At 42.2% G+C, this 14633-nt stretch overlaps 1 protein-coding gene across 2 annotated transcripts in view; it reads left to right on the forward strand.

Moving 5' to 3' along the window:
* Positions 1 to 468: 468 nt before the first annotated feature.
* SNX24 (sorting nexin 24) overlaps positions 469 to 14633 on the forward strand; it is a 93580-nt gene continuing 79415 nt past the window's right edge. For both annotated transcript variants that reach the window (XM_054054236.1, XM_054054237.1), the window contains exon 1: positions 469 to 623. In XM_054054236.1, the coding sequence (XP_053910211.1) occupies positions 564 to 623 (60 nt within the window). In that variant the 5' untranslated portion in view covers positions 469 to 563. The remainder of the gene's footprint in view (positions 624 to 14633) is intronic.

Genomic DNA, 14633 nt, shown 5'->3' on the forward strand with positions numbered 1-14633 from the left:
CTCAGCCTCCTCTTCTCCAGACTAAACAACCCCAGTTCCCTCAGCCGCTCCTTGTAAGACTTGTGCTCCAGCCCCCTCACCAGCTTCCTGGCTCTTCTCTGGACACGCTCCAGAGCCTCAGACACAGGAAGAGGCTGCAGACAGAGGTGATTACAGAAGAATATACATCTGTTGAGCACAGATCACACTGAACACCAGGTATTATCGTCCACAAAGAATGAACAGTGGCTGGAAAAACACTGAACGGAAACATGCTGCCAGACATTGTGCCTAAGTTTCAAAACCACAATTGCTTAGATGAAAGTGAACTCCACTTTAGCTTAAACCAAACCTCTCCCACGCTTTGCCATTGTTCCTATGCCTCGCCCCCTCCCACCATGGTTCCCTTCCCCCCTCCCCCCGGGGCGTGGCCTTGGCGCCCAGCCCCGCCCCACAAGTCACGTGACGCGCGAGGAGGTCACGTGCGGCGCGGGGTCACGTGCGGCGCGGCGATGGCGGGCGGCGCGGGCGCTTGAGCGCCCGGTTGGGGCTGGGGGGCGGTTCGGGGGTACGAGGAACCCGTCATGGAGGTGTACATCCCCTCCTTCCGCTACGAGGAGAGCGAGCTGGAGCGGGGCTACACGGTGAGGGGCGGCGGGGCGGGACAAACCCCCAGCGCCCCCAGGAGTGGGAGGGGGCCGGGGGGGCGCGGTAATGGGGGCGATGTGGCTGCAGTGAGCGCGAGGGGCGGTGTGAAGGTGCCTTTCCTGCAGCCCTCGGGGGTGGGATTGACCGGCACCTGCTGCCACGCGTGCTCCCAGCGTCTCCCAGCATGCACACCCGTGGCATCTTCTGCCACGCGTGTTCCCCAGCATCTCCCACCACACATACTCTTCGGTATCTCCTGCCACGCTTGCACCTTCAGCATCTCCCACCACGCACGTGCCCCACATCTCCTGGCATACACCACCCTGGCATCTCCTGCCACGCGTGCTCCCATCATCTACCTGCGCATGCACCCCTGGCATCTCCTGCCACGCGTGTGATTGCCCAGCATCTCCTGCCATGCATGCTCTCAGCATCTCCTGCCTTGTACACCCGTGGCATCTCCTGCCACACATGAACCAACACCTCACGGCATGCATGCCCACTTGGTATCTCTGGCCACACTCGCTCCCAGCATCTCCTTCCATGCATGCCACCAGCATTTCCCGCCACATGCCCACCTGCCACACCTGCCTCCTGCATCTCCTGCCACATGCACCCCCAGCATCTCCCGGCATGCACGCCCTTGGCATCTCCTGCCACACGTGCTCCCAGCATCTTCTGCCATGTGCGCACCCCCGGCATCTCCCACCACACATGATCCCAGGAGCTCCTAGCATGCATGCCCACTCAGCATCTCCCACCGCATGCACTCCCAGCATCTGCTGCCATGCACGCCCCGGCCTGTCCTGCCACATGTGCCCTAGCATCTTCCAGCTTGTGCAACCACTCAACATCTCCCGCCACATGCCACCAGCATCTCCTGCCATGCGTACTCCCAGCATCTCCTAGCATGCACACCCATTCAGCATCTCCTGCCATGACCTCCCTTCATCTTCTGCCATGCATACTCCCTGCATCTTCTGCATGCGCCCCTCCGCCACCTGTGCCCCCTGCATCTCCTGCAATGCACACACTCCTCAACATCTCCTGCCACATGTGGGCCCCCGACATCCATCACGTGCCCACCCAGCATCTCCTGCCTCACATGAGCCGCCCAACATCTTCCACCATGTGGGCATGCACTCATACAATATCTCCTGCCACACATGCTCCTGGCATCTCCACGCACACACCTTCCATGCATCTTCCACCACGCACGAGGTTGGCACTGCGGGGTCGTGAAGCATGAGGCAGTGAGTGGGGAGAGATGGTTGGTGCCTGCCATGAGGGGCGCTTCTGGGCATGGGGTCTTGATCTGGGCTCTCCCTGGCATGGGGAGAGAGGACGGTGTGGGGCTTAGTGTGAGGAAGGGGAGACTGAGCAAGCTGAGGTCATTTAGCTTGGAGATGAGGAGGCTGACGGGAGACCTTGTTGCTCTCTGCAACTCCCTGAAAGGAGGTAGTAGTGTGGCAGATGTTAGTCTCTTCTCCCAAGTGATAGGACAAGAGGAGATGGCCTCAAGTTGCGCCAGGGTAGGCTTAGATTGGATATTAGGAAAAATTTATTTACTGAAGGAGTGGTAAAGCATTGGAACAGTCTGCCTAGTGACAGGAAAAGTGGCAATGACTGCACATCAAAATACAGCGAATACCATTTAAATATAATGGAGCTTGTCCAGAGAAGGGCAGTGAAGCTGGCGAAGGGGCTGGAAAATGAGCCTTGATGGCAGCAGCTCAGGGTGGACCTTATTGCTCTCTACAATTGCGTGTAGGGAGGTTGTAGTGAGATGCTGGTCTCTTCTTCCAAGTGACAGGTGATAGGATGAGAGGATATGGCCTCAAGTTGTGCCAGGGGAGTTTCAAATTGGATTTTAGGAAAAATTTCTTCACTGAAAGAGCAGTCAAGCATTGGAAGAGGCTGCCCAGGGAAGTGTTGGAGTCTCATTTCCTGGAGGTATTAAAAAAATATATAGATGTGACACTTCAGGACATGGTTAAGTAAGCACAATCTTAATGATTCTATAGTGTTAATTTTGGGGTTGTCGTATGCAGGGATAGGAGTTGGACTCAATGATGCTTATGGCTCCTTTCCGACTTGGCTCATTCTGTGATTCTGTGATCTCTTGTGTAAGGAAAGGCTGTTGAGACTGGAGAAGAGAAGGATCAGGGGATCTCGTTACTGTGCTCTAGTAATCTGAAGGGAGGGAATGAGGAAAAGGGAGTGAGGCTGTTCTCGGTGGTTCTCAGTGCCTGGACAAGTTGCAGTGGGCACACATCAAAATACAGTGACTGCCATTTAAACATAACACAACACCGTTTTGTTACCATGAGAGTCGTCAAGCACTGGTGGAGGTAGTCCAAAAAGATTGTGAAGTCTCCATTCTTGGAGGTTCTCAAACCTAACTGGCTGTGGTCCTGGGCAGCCTCTTCTAGCTGACCCTGCTTCAGTAGAGGGCTCAGTTTACACAATTTCCAGAAGACTTTTTCATGTCGGTGGTTTTGTCATCTGATGGAGCTGTTGAGTTGTAAACTTTCCCACACGTTGCGGAGTGGACACGTGCTCTGTACTGGGGCCCAGGGCATGTGACTGAAAGTGGATATTCAAAGCTAGCTTCTTTTATTAAGGGTATTGATTTGGTAGTTCTGACCTGTTAAGAAACGCTAGGGAAAAAATTTACTCCTGTAGGTTTGATCCATGTAGGCATAATTGCATGAAGCGAGTGCATTTCTCCTTTGGTGCTAGGTAGCTAACCTGATGCTAATGCTGTATATATTCTTTGGTCCTTGGTACAGGCAAATATTTACAAGCCGTGTAAAACACTTTAGATGCTTTAACATGGAAGTGTAACTGCATTCATATTTCTGCCTCTTGGTTGAACGTAGAAGTGGCAAATGGTCCCAAACGACATGTTGCGTCATTTTGGGGGAATTAGACTGGTTTTAAAACATTCTTATTGAGTGTGGTTGCAATAGCAGAAACTGATCCCAGCATGTCCTACTTGGACAGGTTGGTTGAAGGGATAGTGATTTTTAAGGTGTGCATATCACTCAAACAAAATTTTTCATAGCCATAACCTTTTTAGTCTTTGTTTTTATTGTGCTTTTTGTTTCTTTAATAGTAATTCTGGCAGTGAATCCTGCTATCTGGAGGATTTGGGGCTTTAAATTTTATGAATGTTAAGCTTCAAAGAAATCAGAAATGAAACTGTTTATTTCTAGAAGTCATTCAAGAAAACTATCTTGAAAGTGAAAATGTTTGATTATTACAGCACTGTTGATCATTACAGCCCTGTTCCTTTTAGTTCCACTGGTGATGAGTCAAACTCATGCATGTGAAACTTGCTCTGGCTCAGCAGAGCTTAGTAGTTGCTCCTGTGTGATTACTTTGCCTCTTCAATCAGATGAAGGGGCTTCTATACCACATCGCATACAATAAATTACCATGCTTTATGCCGTCAAGTGCATTGGTTTAAGGATTTCCCTGACTGTGAAACTGTACTAGAAGTCATAACTAAAGTTCCTCTGGGTCAGGCATGCTTGCGGGAGAAGATAGGGAAGTCTATTCTGATAATAACATGTTGATTTCCTTTATGTTTTAAAGACTTTATGGATGATGAGTGAGCAAGGCTTATTCTAACTTAATTGTCAGGTTTTTACATTGTTAAATAATTTGCATAAGTATTGTTCCAAGCATAGAAATTCATGGTCAATGCAAATGAATATACTGTAAGCCCTCCCTCCAGCAAAACCAAGGTTAATGAGAGCTTACCATTGCTCTGCACTAGCTGGGAAGATAGTGTGTAGGCAGAGAGATTTACCTAAGAAGAAACAGTAACATAAGAATTATTTTGCACTGAGCAAAAGCCTGATTTCGCTTTTGAAGGCTGGAGCTTGTGAACATTGCCATCTCCAAACCACATCAGCTCTCATTCTTTTGGACCTCATTATGTGGAGGTTAATAGTCAGAAGCTGTGGGTTTGCTAGATACTGCTGTAAAATATGGGGATAGCAGCATGTTGAAGACTTTGTGATTAAGTAGATCTTCTGTGCCACCTGAATCTGATGAATTAGAAAAGTTGAGATAAGCGGAGGAAGCAACACTGAAGTATTGAATCTCTTTGAAACGTATCCTTCAAATTAAAGGGGATAGGTGTGATCCTAGGCTAGTGCAGTGTATGTACATGAAGTATGTTTTTTTCCATGGAATTATATAGATAATTAAATTTCAGTTATTGTGCGTCATCAGGCTTACATAGTATTAACATTTAAAAGAGAGTGTGGTGCAGAAGATCAAAAGAAGTGTACCCTGCCTGATGAACATGACTGGCAAACTGCTGAAGACAAGGAGAAGACTGAGGTAATCAACAATATTTTTGCTTCAGTCTTAACTGGCAACCCCTCTTCCCGCACCCCTGGACTGAGTGACCTCAAGACAGGGAGAGAGCGAAGTCCCTCACACTGTACCAGAATGTAGGTTTCGTGACCCTCTGGTGAATCTGAGCACACATAAGTCTATGGAACCTGATGAGGTGCATCTCAGAGCCTCAAGGGAGTTGGCTGATGTAGTTGCCAAGCCACTCTCCATGATATTTGAAAAGTTATGGCAGTCAGGTGAATTCTTGGTGACTGGAAAAAGGGAAGCATTGAACTCATTTTTACGAAGGGTAGAAAGGATGACCCTGCGAATGACAGACCTGTCAGCCTCACCTCTATGAAGATCATGGAACAGGACCTCCTACAAGCTATGGTAGGGCATGTGGAGGACATGGAAGTGATTTGAGACAGCCAGCATGGCTGGCAGTGTGTGCTCACAGCCCAGAAAACCAACTGTGTCCAATGCTGCATCAAAAGAAGCATAGCTGTGGAGCTGGCTCTACCCCTCTCCTGTGAGGAAAGTTGGGACTGTTCAGCCTGGAGAAGAGGAGGCACTGGGAAGATCTCATTGCAACCTTTCAGTACTTAAAAGGGGCTTATGAGAAAGACGGAGAGAGACTTTTTAGCAGGGGGTGTAGCAATAGGACAAGGGGTAATGCTTTTAAACTAAAAGAGGGAATATTAAGACTAGATCTAAGAAAGAATTTTTTACTTTGTGGGTGGTGAAACACAGAAAAAGGTTGCCCAGAGAGGTAGTAGAGGTGTCATACCTGGAAACATTCAAGGTCAGGTTGGATGGGGCTCTGAGCAACTTGATCTAGTTGAAGATATCCCTGCCCGTTGGAGGGGATTGGACCTTTAATGATCCCTTCCAACCTAAACCATTCTGTGATTCTGTGATGAAAAGAATACAACTTTACACAGTTGATTTTCTGCTATTCTCGTTCCCACAAGTGCTGACTTGCTCAGAATTAAGTGTTTTCTTGGAGGAGGGGAAACAAGGAACTATCAGAGATGTTGTGGTTAATAACAGAACAGGATGATGGAGCTTGGGGTAGATAGGAGTTTGCTCACATGCGGGTTTCCCACCAGCCCAGTAGTGTGCCAGGGGCTAAAAGAGGGTAACTTCTTTACTATTGGGGGCCATTGTGGAGAAACAGAGCTGAAAAAAGGGTTTTTGAGAAGTGTGGTTTCTTTGCTAACAACAGGGACTGTGGTGACCTCCTGAATGGAATAAGAGATTGGAAGCGGGCGCTTCCTCACTGCGGTGACTCTGCATGTCTACCGAAATACAACTTCCTGACATCTCCAAATCTCTGTTTCCTTCTCTTTAGCAGAACAGAATCCAGTTCCTCTTGGATTCGGGCTGCTACTGTAAAGAAAAGATACAACAAGAATATTTGTCCTTTCATTTAAGGAAGCTCATTATCAACTTCCTGGTTTGTTTTCAGCTTGTTTTCCGTGAAACCTGTTGTTTCAGATAATATTTTTTTTATCCTTGGTATGGCTAGGCAGCCCTGGAAAAATGGGTCAGACTGAGACCCATCAACCACCGGCTACCTTTAAAATAGTGGAATGCAGTTCTGGGGAGAGAGAGGAAGTGGCTTTCCACAGAAACTGGGAATTCCTCCTAGCTTCAAAGGAAAAACTACCAAGAAAGTAAGAACTAGAAAGGGTGAAGTCTTGACCAGTGATTGTTTGGTTTAGGAAAGGAAAGGTTAGGAAGAAAAACGAAAAGAAAGTCTATTATGCCAAACTGTCAACGAAGTAAATATGAAATTTACTCTTTTCCACCTTTGTAACTAAAGTGCTTGTCCTCTGATTTTGAACATGTTTTTTCCATACCCCTCACCCCCGCAAAAAAAGAGTAAATTTGCACTTGTCTGTTTGAGATGTATGTAAAATGGTGAAACACAGAATAAGGAAAATGTCTGTTTTCTTTGTGGACAATTAGATTTCATTGTCAGTTTAAATTGATGACACTAGCTTCCAAACTATTGAGCCTGTGCTAATAAATGCAACAGTTGTTCATAATTTGACAGTGAATGACCTTTAAATGTAGACGCTTACTAAGGATGTCCCTAGGGAACAATTCAACTTCGAAATGACACCCATGTGTTCTTGTTATCATTTAAATATGCTTCCTTTGTCAATAACAGAATAATAAATACTAGTTAGATTTCTAAAGTTGATTCAGATGCTAGGAAACTTGCTGAATAAATTAGTGTACATTTGATTTATATTGACCAAAAGAATTTTACAGTGGTATATTGCAGGTCAAGGTGACATACATTTAAATGTGTTGTAGAGCAGGGGGCATACTTGACTGACACATGTGCTTACTACGTTTTTAATTAACACTTCCGATACTACTCTCCACAAATTGCTCCAGGAGTTGCAAATGTTGTCCAAGTAAGATATGACAGGTAGAATCCTAAAGTACTGTGGATTTTTTGAGTGTCCATAGACTTCACCTCTGTAGAAATAGCAGTTTAATTACTGGGCTATACCGTTTGTTTATGGAAGTATAAAACTGCCAGGACTTAAAGTTTGGTATAGCTTATGTATTTCAGCACTCTTTACTGTTAAAGTAAGTGTGCATAAAATCAAGAAGGGGATTTTTTAGATGTTCTTCCACATGAAGCCTAAGAGTAAGCCACAATAGCAAGTGATGAATGTGAAGATAAAGGGGATATATTTATAAGTATTGTAGTTATAAAGCATGAAGGAAGTAATTATGGGAATGAGTTTACATAAAAGCAGTTTGAAGTATTACTGTTCTAACCCTTTCACTGAGTCTCTGGACTATGTGAACTTTGAAGTTTTAGAAAATATGAATGGGATCTCTGTCTTGAGTATGAAATTTGCCAGTGTGAAAACTTGTTGCTTACCATTCTGGTTTGTACAAGCTCACCAAGTGTTACCTTGTAACACAGGTCCTTTTGGAATCAGTGACAGACCAGTAACTCCAAGTTCAAAGAGGTTAGATAGAAATATTAGATCTGTTAGGTCAATTAGATTTTTTTTTTTGTCTTAGTGTCTTCATAGAGAATTTTTAGATAGAATTATAGAATCATAGAATAGTTAGGGTTGGAAGGGACCTTAAAGGTCATCTTTTTCCAACGTCCCTGTCATAAGCAGGGACATCTCACTAAATTAGGCTGTCCAAGGTCCCATCCATCCTGGCCTTGAACACCTCCAGGGATGGGGCAGCCACCCTGGGCAACCTCTTCCAGTGTCAGGTGTCCTGGTATCTCCACGAGGGAGTCAAGAGTAGAATCATAGAATTGTAGAATGGTTTGGGTTGGAAGGGACCTTAAAGGTCATCTCATTCCAACTCCCTGCCGTGGGCTTGACACCTTCCACCAGACCCAGCTGCTCAAAGCCTCGTCCAACCTGGCCTTGAACACTTGCTAGGGAGGGGGCATTCACAACTTCTCTGGGCAACCTGTGCCAGTGCCTCACCACCCTCATTGTGAAGAATTACTTCCTAATGTTTAATTTAAATCTTCCCCCTACCAATTTAAAGCCATTTACCCTCGTCTGGTCATTACAAGCCTTTGTAAAAAGCCTCTCCCCAGCTTTCTTGTAGTCCCTTTCAATATTAGAAGCTGCTCTAAGGTCCTCCAAGAGCCTTCTCTTCTCCAGGCTGAACAACCCCAACTCTCTCAGCCTGTCCTCATAGCAGAGGTGCTCCAGTACTCTCTGGTGAGACTTCACGTGGAGTAGAGGGGGAGAATCACTGACTTCGACATGCTGGCTAGAGTAGGTCTGTACAGATACTTTTCTCTCTTGCATGGGGAAATGAATAAGATTAAGATAACTTGACAATGCCAATGAATCTATAATATTAGAAATATGCTATATAGGAACATTGTTTAAAAAACAAATTTTAATTCCAATGAAGGAGCATGTATTAGTGAAAGAAACAGACCTGATAATTTAAGGCAAAGTGTGCTGTTATTGAAAATATCTTTTTTGTTGTTGTTAACTTTTGTACTTGTCAGCAGCAATGATTAATTTTTTTCCCTCCTGTCAGCTTTCCTGTTGACAGACTTTAAGCCAGTGATATGAAACTGACCACTTAGTATACAAAGGGAACTCAAAGTGTATAAAGTAAGGCACAGAGAATTTTTTCAGTGCGCATGAAGGCAGCTAAGGCAGAAGCTGGAGAAGGTAAAACCAAAGTAAAAAACTAACAGAATGTACTCACATCTGTAACAGTCAGTTAAAGCTGTTTTCTTTTTAGCGTATTTAATCTGCTTCAGGTTGTAGACAGATTAGACAGACATACAGCTCCAGTCATCTCTGATTGTTGTGCAATTGATCCACCCCAACTTCCCCTTCCAAATCACAGTCATGAAATCCAAGTGGAAGGGGCCATGTAAGATTTCTCTGAGCAAGAAATCACTTTTGATGTATTTCTGCAGTGTTTCTGCCTGTGTCAGCAGTAGAAGAAAGAAGGAGCAGCATGTTGACTCATATCAGTTTACTGTCTGAAAGACCAAAACTTGACATATTGTGTCAGTAAACGCAGTTCACTCTCAAGATCCACTGGTCTGTGGTTTTGATGAGGAAGTTGCATTTTCAGAAAGACAGGAGCTGGCAGAATGTTCAAACGTGCATCACAATAAAGATTTATTTTCATTCCATTGAATCTTTGAGAGGTGGTAGTGGCAACATTTTGCTAATAATACAACACTAGCAATCGAGTTATTTCATTAGGGGAATTTGTGCTTTACTGTTCCATTTGGTGTTTTCTTGCTGTGTAGTATGGAAGTAAAAGCTTGTCAGCGCAGATACTGTTAAGCCTATGTCCACTTTTTACTCTCCAGGAATGAGAATACCCCGGGCTGTAAAATCCAACAGGAAGGAAAGTGTAATAGATGTCTCTGGATTTTTATTACCATAACACACATTTAATTGGTCTTCAGACTTTTTAATGCTTGATGTAACTGATTCCAGGTTTAATTTATAATTAGTCATCATTGTTGTGGCATCTATAAAGTCATTTTGGAATTTCAGTGTATGATATCATTTTTATGGTAGGGGAGCAGTGAATCCTGAAGAAGTTAAAGGTGTGTTTTTCTTCTACAGCAGTGACAAGGTTATTAAAGTAACTTCGTATTGCAGGAGCAGTTTTAGAAAGTTGTCTTTTTAATGATAGGTATTAATTTTTTAGAATAACTGGGAACTTTAAATGGCAAGTCTTCAGACCATTACAATTCAAAGTTATCTGCTGGAAAATACAAAACCACCAGATATTCACCCACTAGCAGACTTCAATTTTTGTGTTCTTTGTGAATAATGTTGTTTGGGCTGCTAATTTACACAAACACGTTCTTCTTGGCCTTAGCTGTCTCTCTTTCTAATTTCCTTCATGATTTTTTTTTTTTATATCTGGGAATTAAAGGTTTGCTTGGATGCTGAATGTATGTGAATCTTAGTGTTTCTTGTTTCTTGTAATGATTATCTTTGAATTCTCAGGAAATAGGAAGGAAATTGATGGGACTTTATACTGCTGCTTAGTGACATAATTGTGTTTCTTACTCAAGAGGCTACTGAGGACAAAGTTTAGTCAGCCTCAGTCCAGCTTTGCTGAGGTGAAGAAAGGTCTTTCTGGTTCGCTGGCAGTGAGGAGGACATAGAGAAAAGAGCCTTGCATTGCAGAGTGCTTGCTGGTAGAATTTCAGTGCTACATTTGAGTACAGTGGAAGTACTTAGATTTTAATCTGGATTCTAAATACTAGTACACCATGGAACTGTGCAAATGAAAGCTTTCGTTTTGAATGCTCTTATCGTAAGCAACCATTATCTCTCTGGTTTAAAAGAGTCATGACAACTTCTATGAACCTTTCATTTTCAGTTTTTGGCTTAGGGAATGCTAAAATAACAACTTGTAGAGGGATTTTGATGACAAAGCAGAAGTGGTGTTATTCCATTTGAAAGTAGTATTTTAAATGGGAAATGAAAGAAGTGTATGTAGTCTGTTAACCAACTATTCTTAGATGTCTTGGTGATAAAGATGTAGCTGAAACATGGATGATCTCTTTCTGACAACAGTCTTTTTATTATTATTATTTCAACCTATATGTCATCTTAGAAGCATTTCACATCAACCAAGAAGTATTGTGTAGTTGTTGGGATTTTTTTAAATGAAGTATTTGGGGCACAACAGTAACACTTAGATACTTTTAGGTAATAAGATAGGACAGAAAGAGCATACCATGGGAAAAGAGCACCGTCTCCATTCCAGGTTTTAAACAAGATGTGTTTCCTCTCATTGCTCCTCTGCTGGTGCAGTGAGAGCTCCACCTCCTGTTCAAAACAACCCTTCAGCTCTAAAAGCATATAAACAGGAAATCTGAAAAGATGCTTTTGCATGTCGAAGCTGCCACCAGTGTAGCTAGAGTAAGTAATTTATAAGAAATGACAGTCAAACCTCCACTGCATCTTCCATTTAGTATATTATTTATTTGTGTGTCACAGTGTTTGTGAATCTCAGTTAAGACCAGGGCCTCTAGGTGACAGTTGTTGAATTGTGTACATGGAACAGAGTTTCAAAAATCACTCTCAGAAAGGGTTGTCTACTTTGGGCAGTTGTTGTTTACCTGATGAGATGCTGTGAAAAGTAATGCCAATCTAAAATGGTATTATTATTGTTTGACTGTTTAATTCTTCAGTATAATGAAAATGGTATAAAACTTAGGTGAAAGTCTTTTCTCTTCTTAGCCTACCCTAAAAGCTGCGAGATAAGAATTGCCAATCTTTGTTATTTGTTTTTATTTATTCCTTGTCTCCTCCTGCAGTTGATTCACTTTTTAAAAATGAATTCTCTTTTTATGCCTAGGCAGAAGGTATTCATGTGCTGCAGTATCTCCAAATTGGAAAATAATGAAATATAAAGCTTACCTATCATCTTTTATATAAGGACAAAGAAAGAGTCTTGATTATGTGGTGAAACAATCAATTGTTCAGCAGTGAGTTTGTATTGATTACAGCAAACTGCTTTTATGAAAAGCAACCATACGTACTTCCTTTACTCCTGGTCTTGCAGTGTGTCACAGTTCTGTTTGTTGGCATATAGATCCCCTGATGTACTCTTTACTTAGTAGTCAAACTCTTTCCAGGAATAAGGCTTCCTGGTCATGTGTCTTCCTTGCAGTCAAACTGTGATGGCAATTCCAATCTAACTTTCTTGTTCTTTTGAGATGTGGAAACATAAGGAACGTGTCTTCTTTTTTATCATGAATTAATGGACTAATATATCTATAGTAACATCAGGCAATGCTAGAAAAATAATTACTTTGATTGAAAGATACGAAATAAGGGATGTTCAGGAAAAATAAGCAAAGCAAACTTGGATTTTAATTGTAGATGCCAGTAGAATATAGAATATACTATAGAATCAGAAAATCTATTAGACTTTTTCTTTTCTGATTTCTTCCTAATTCTAAGAAAAAATTTGTCCCACAATGATGTACACTACATGAATCTCCCAAATACTCCGTTCTTAAAAGCAAGTTAAAGGACTTTTAAATGCTTGGTTTTAAATAAAGATCCATTCTTCTTCTAAAAGCCAGAGATCTAACTTCCATGTATGTTGTACTGAGGGAGCGTAAAAAATCCGTAGACACTGGAAACATCTATTTTCAGTATTGAATAGAAAATGTCAGAGGCCTTTTCTTTTGCTGAGCACTCAGAATGTGCTTGTGGATGTGTGATTGTAAGGACTACAAACTTTGCACTATTTCCTCTGCATATTTTAAAAATTCCTGTTTGATGCAGAGATTCTGAACCTCATGTAGATTCTGAAGTACAGCTGAATATATTTGGGTTTTATTCCCTTTCTGGAATTCTCCTCTATATCAAAACCTGTTCCTTTGTAGTTTCAGTTTCGCATTCTCTTTGCTGGAATGTTACAATGTCAGACTTCCAGATTTTGCCATGAATTCTTAGTGCCAGTGGGGAAGAGGGGAAGTACGTTTTCAGATGTGTTTTTAAACAACTTGGCAAGAAATTGTTAGAAGTGTTATTAAGGATAGTAATTGTTTCTTCTCAAGAAATATAGTACTTATATTGGTCTGAATGAGAGACAGTATAAGGGAATGTATTGAAAGTTCAATGCTTTCAACTGAGTCCTTTAACATTTTCCTTTTACCTTTTGGTGCGTACTTGCTACTATATATTTACCTAAAAATAAACATAAAGAAAATATGTTAAATGGAATCAGAAACAGTTGTAAGGTACTTGATAGAACCGTTTTCTCTCTGTGTGCATTTAGTCTTCATAGTTGAATTTTTCCTTTATTACTAGATGGTTTGTATCTAACTGCAGCTTCAGAAAACCTCCGTTGTAGTTTTAAGGCTGAACAAAACGTGGTACCATCTAGTTTGTAAACAGAACTCTAGATTAAAAGCCATTTTTCTGCCTAGACCATGGGAGAAGGGAATTTCTTCTGATAGGCAAAAGTTGTGTAAACTAAGAAGAGATGACTAGAAGTCAGATACTTAAACCATGAAAGCCACTGCTTTTTCTTTTGCCCCCCCCCCTTTTTTTTAAAGTGTGACTGTTATGAATGTCATTGCCCTTTTTTAATTCAGTGGCCAGGATAATACCACTAGTGCAAAAATTTCCTAGCTGCCAAGGTGTTTAAATAACGCATTTTGTGAAAGGATACAGAAAATGCAGCTACTTTAGCTTTGAAGCTTACTGGCAACATGCTGCACATTCAAAACTATTTTTTGCTACCCGGCCACTAAATTGTCAAAAATTGTTGATTTGAAAGGGGGTAAAAACCTGCTTAAAGTAATCACAGATATAACTGTTATCTGTTAAGGGCTAAGAACTTAATGCCTTGTTTCTCAAATGAGTTTTTACTATAACGAGATAGCTGTATCACACTCCTAAGTCAAAAGCTCATGAACTTGCCTGCATGGTTATTCCCAATCTCTACTCTTCTAACAAGCTTCCAAAGTTGTTGTTGCTTATAAAAGTGGAAAATAGGCCTGATAAAAATGTTTAGTCCGCAGGGCTGTGTTTTATTTATCATATCACGAAAGAACAATGTTTTGTTGTATCACGGTCAAAATAGAAGCGACCTTGCTTGTTCATGAGTCCTCAAAGCCTAGAGATAAGAGGCAAAATAATAGAGTACAATTGAAAGAGTGTAGTGTAATTATTTGTGGCTTGTCAAGTGAAGCCCTCTCAGGCCCCAAGTGATTCAAATCTGGGAACTCTGCACAATTCTGTACACTAACCATAGCCAGCATCAGAGAAATCTCACCCAGCTTCTCCGACAGTACTGAAATTGCATCAGTTTGTCATGCACTGAGCATGCCAGCTTCACACAATATCATTTGCTTGCAAATGGGGCTGGCCCCAACGCCCTGAGACACATTCTTTGGTATCTGACTCTTGGCCTGTGATTTGTCATGTCTCTAGTGCTATCGGCGTAAAGTAATTTTAATAGATTCTGATGGTTTGCTTGTGGAAGGTAAAGAATGCACTGCAGATTGTGTCAGGTAGCTTTCTATGGCATTTAGCATGGTAGAGGCCCTCGTGATGGTGATAGCCAAACAAAGAGTATGGAGGAATGAGAACCCTATTTTGAGTGATATTTAATGCTCCCCT

The sequence above is a fragment of the Cuculus canorus genome, chromosome Z, assembly GCF_017976375.1.
Source record: "Cuculus canorus isolate bCucCan1 chromosome Z, bCucCan1.pri, whole genome shotgun sequence".
In the NCBI taxonomy this organism is placed as follows: domain Eukaryota; kingdom Metazoa; phylum Chordata; class Aves; order Cuculiformes; family Cuculidae; genus Cuculus; species Cuculus canorus.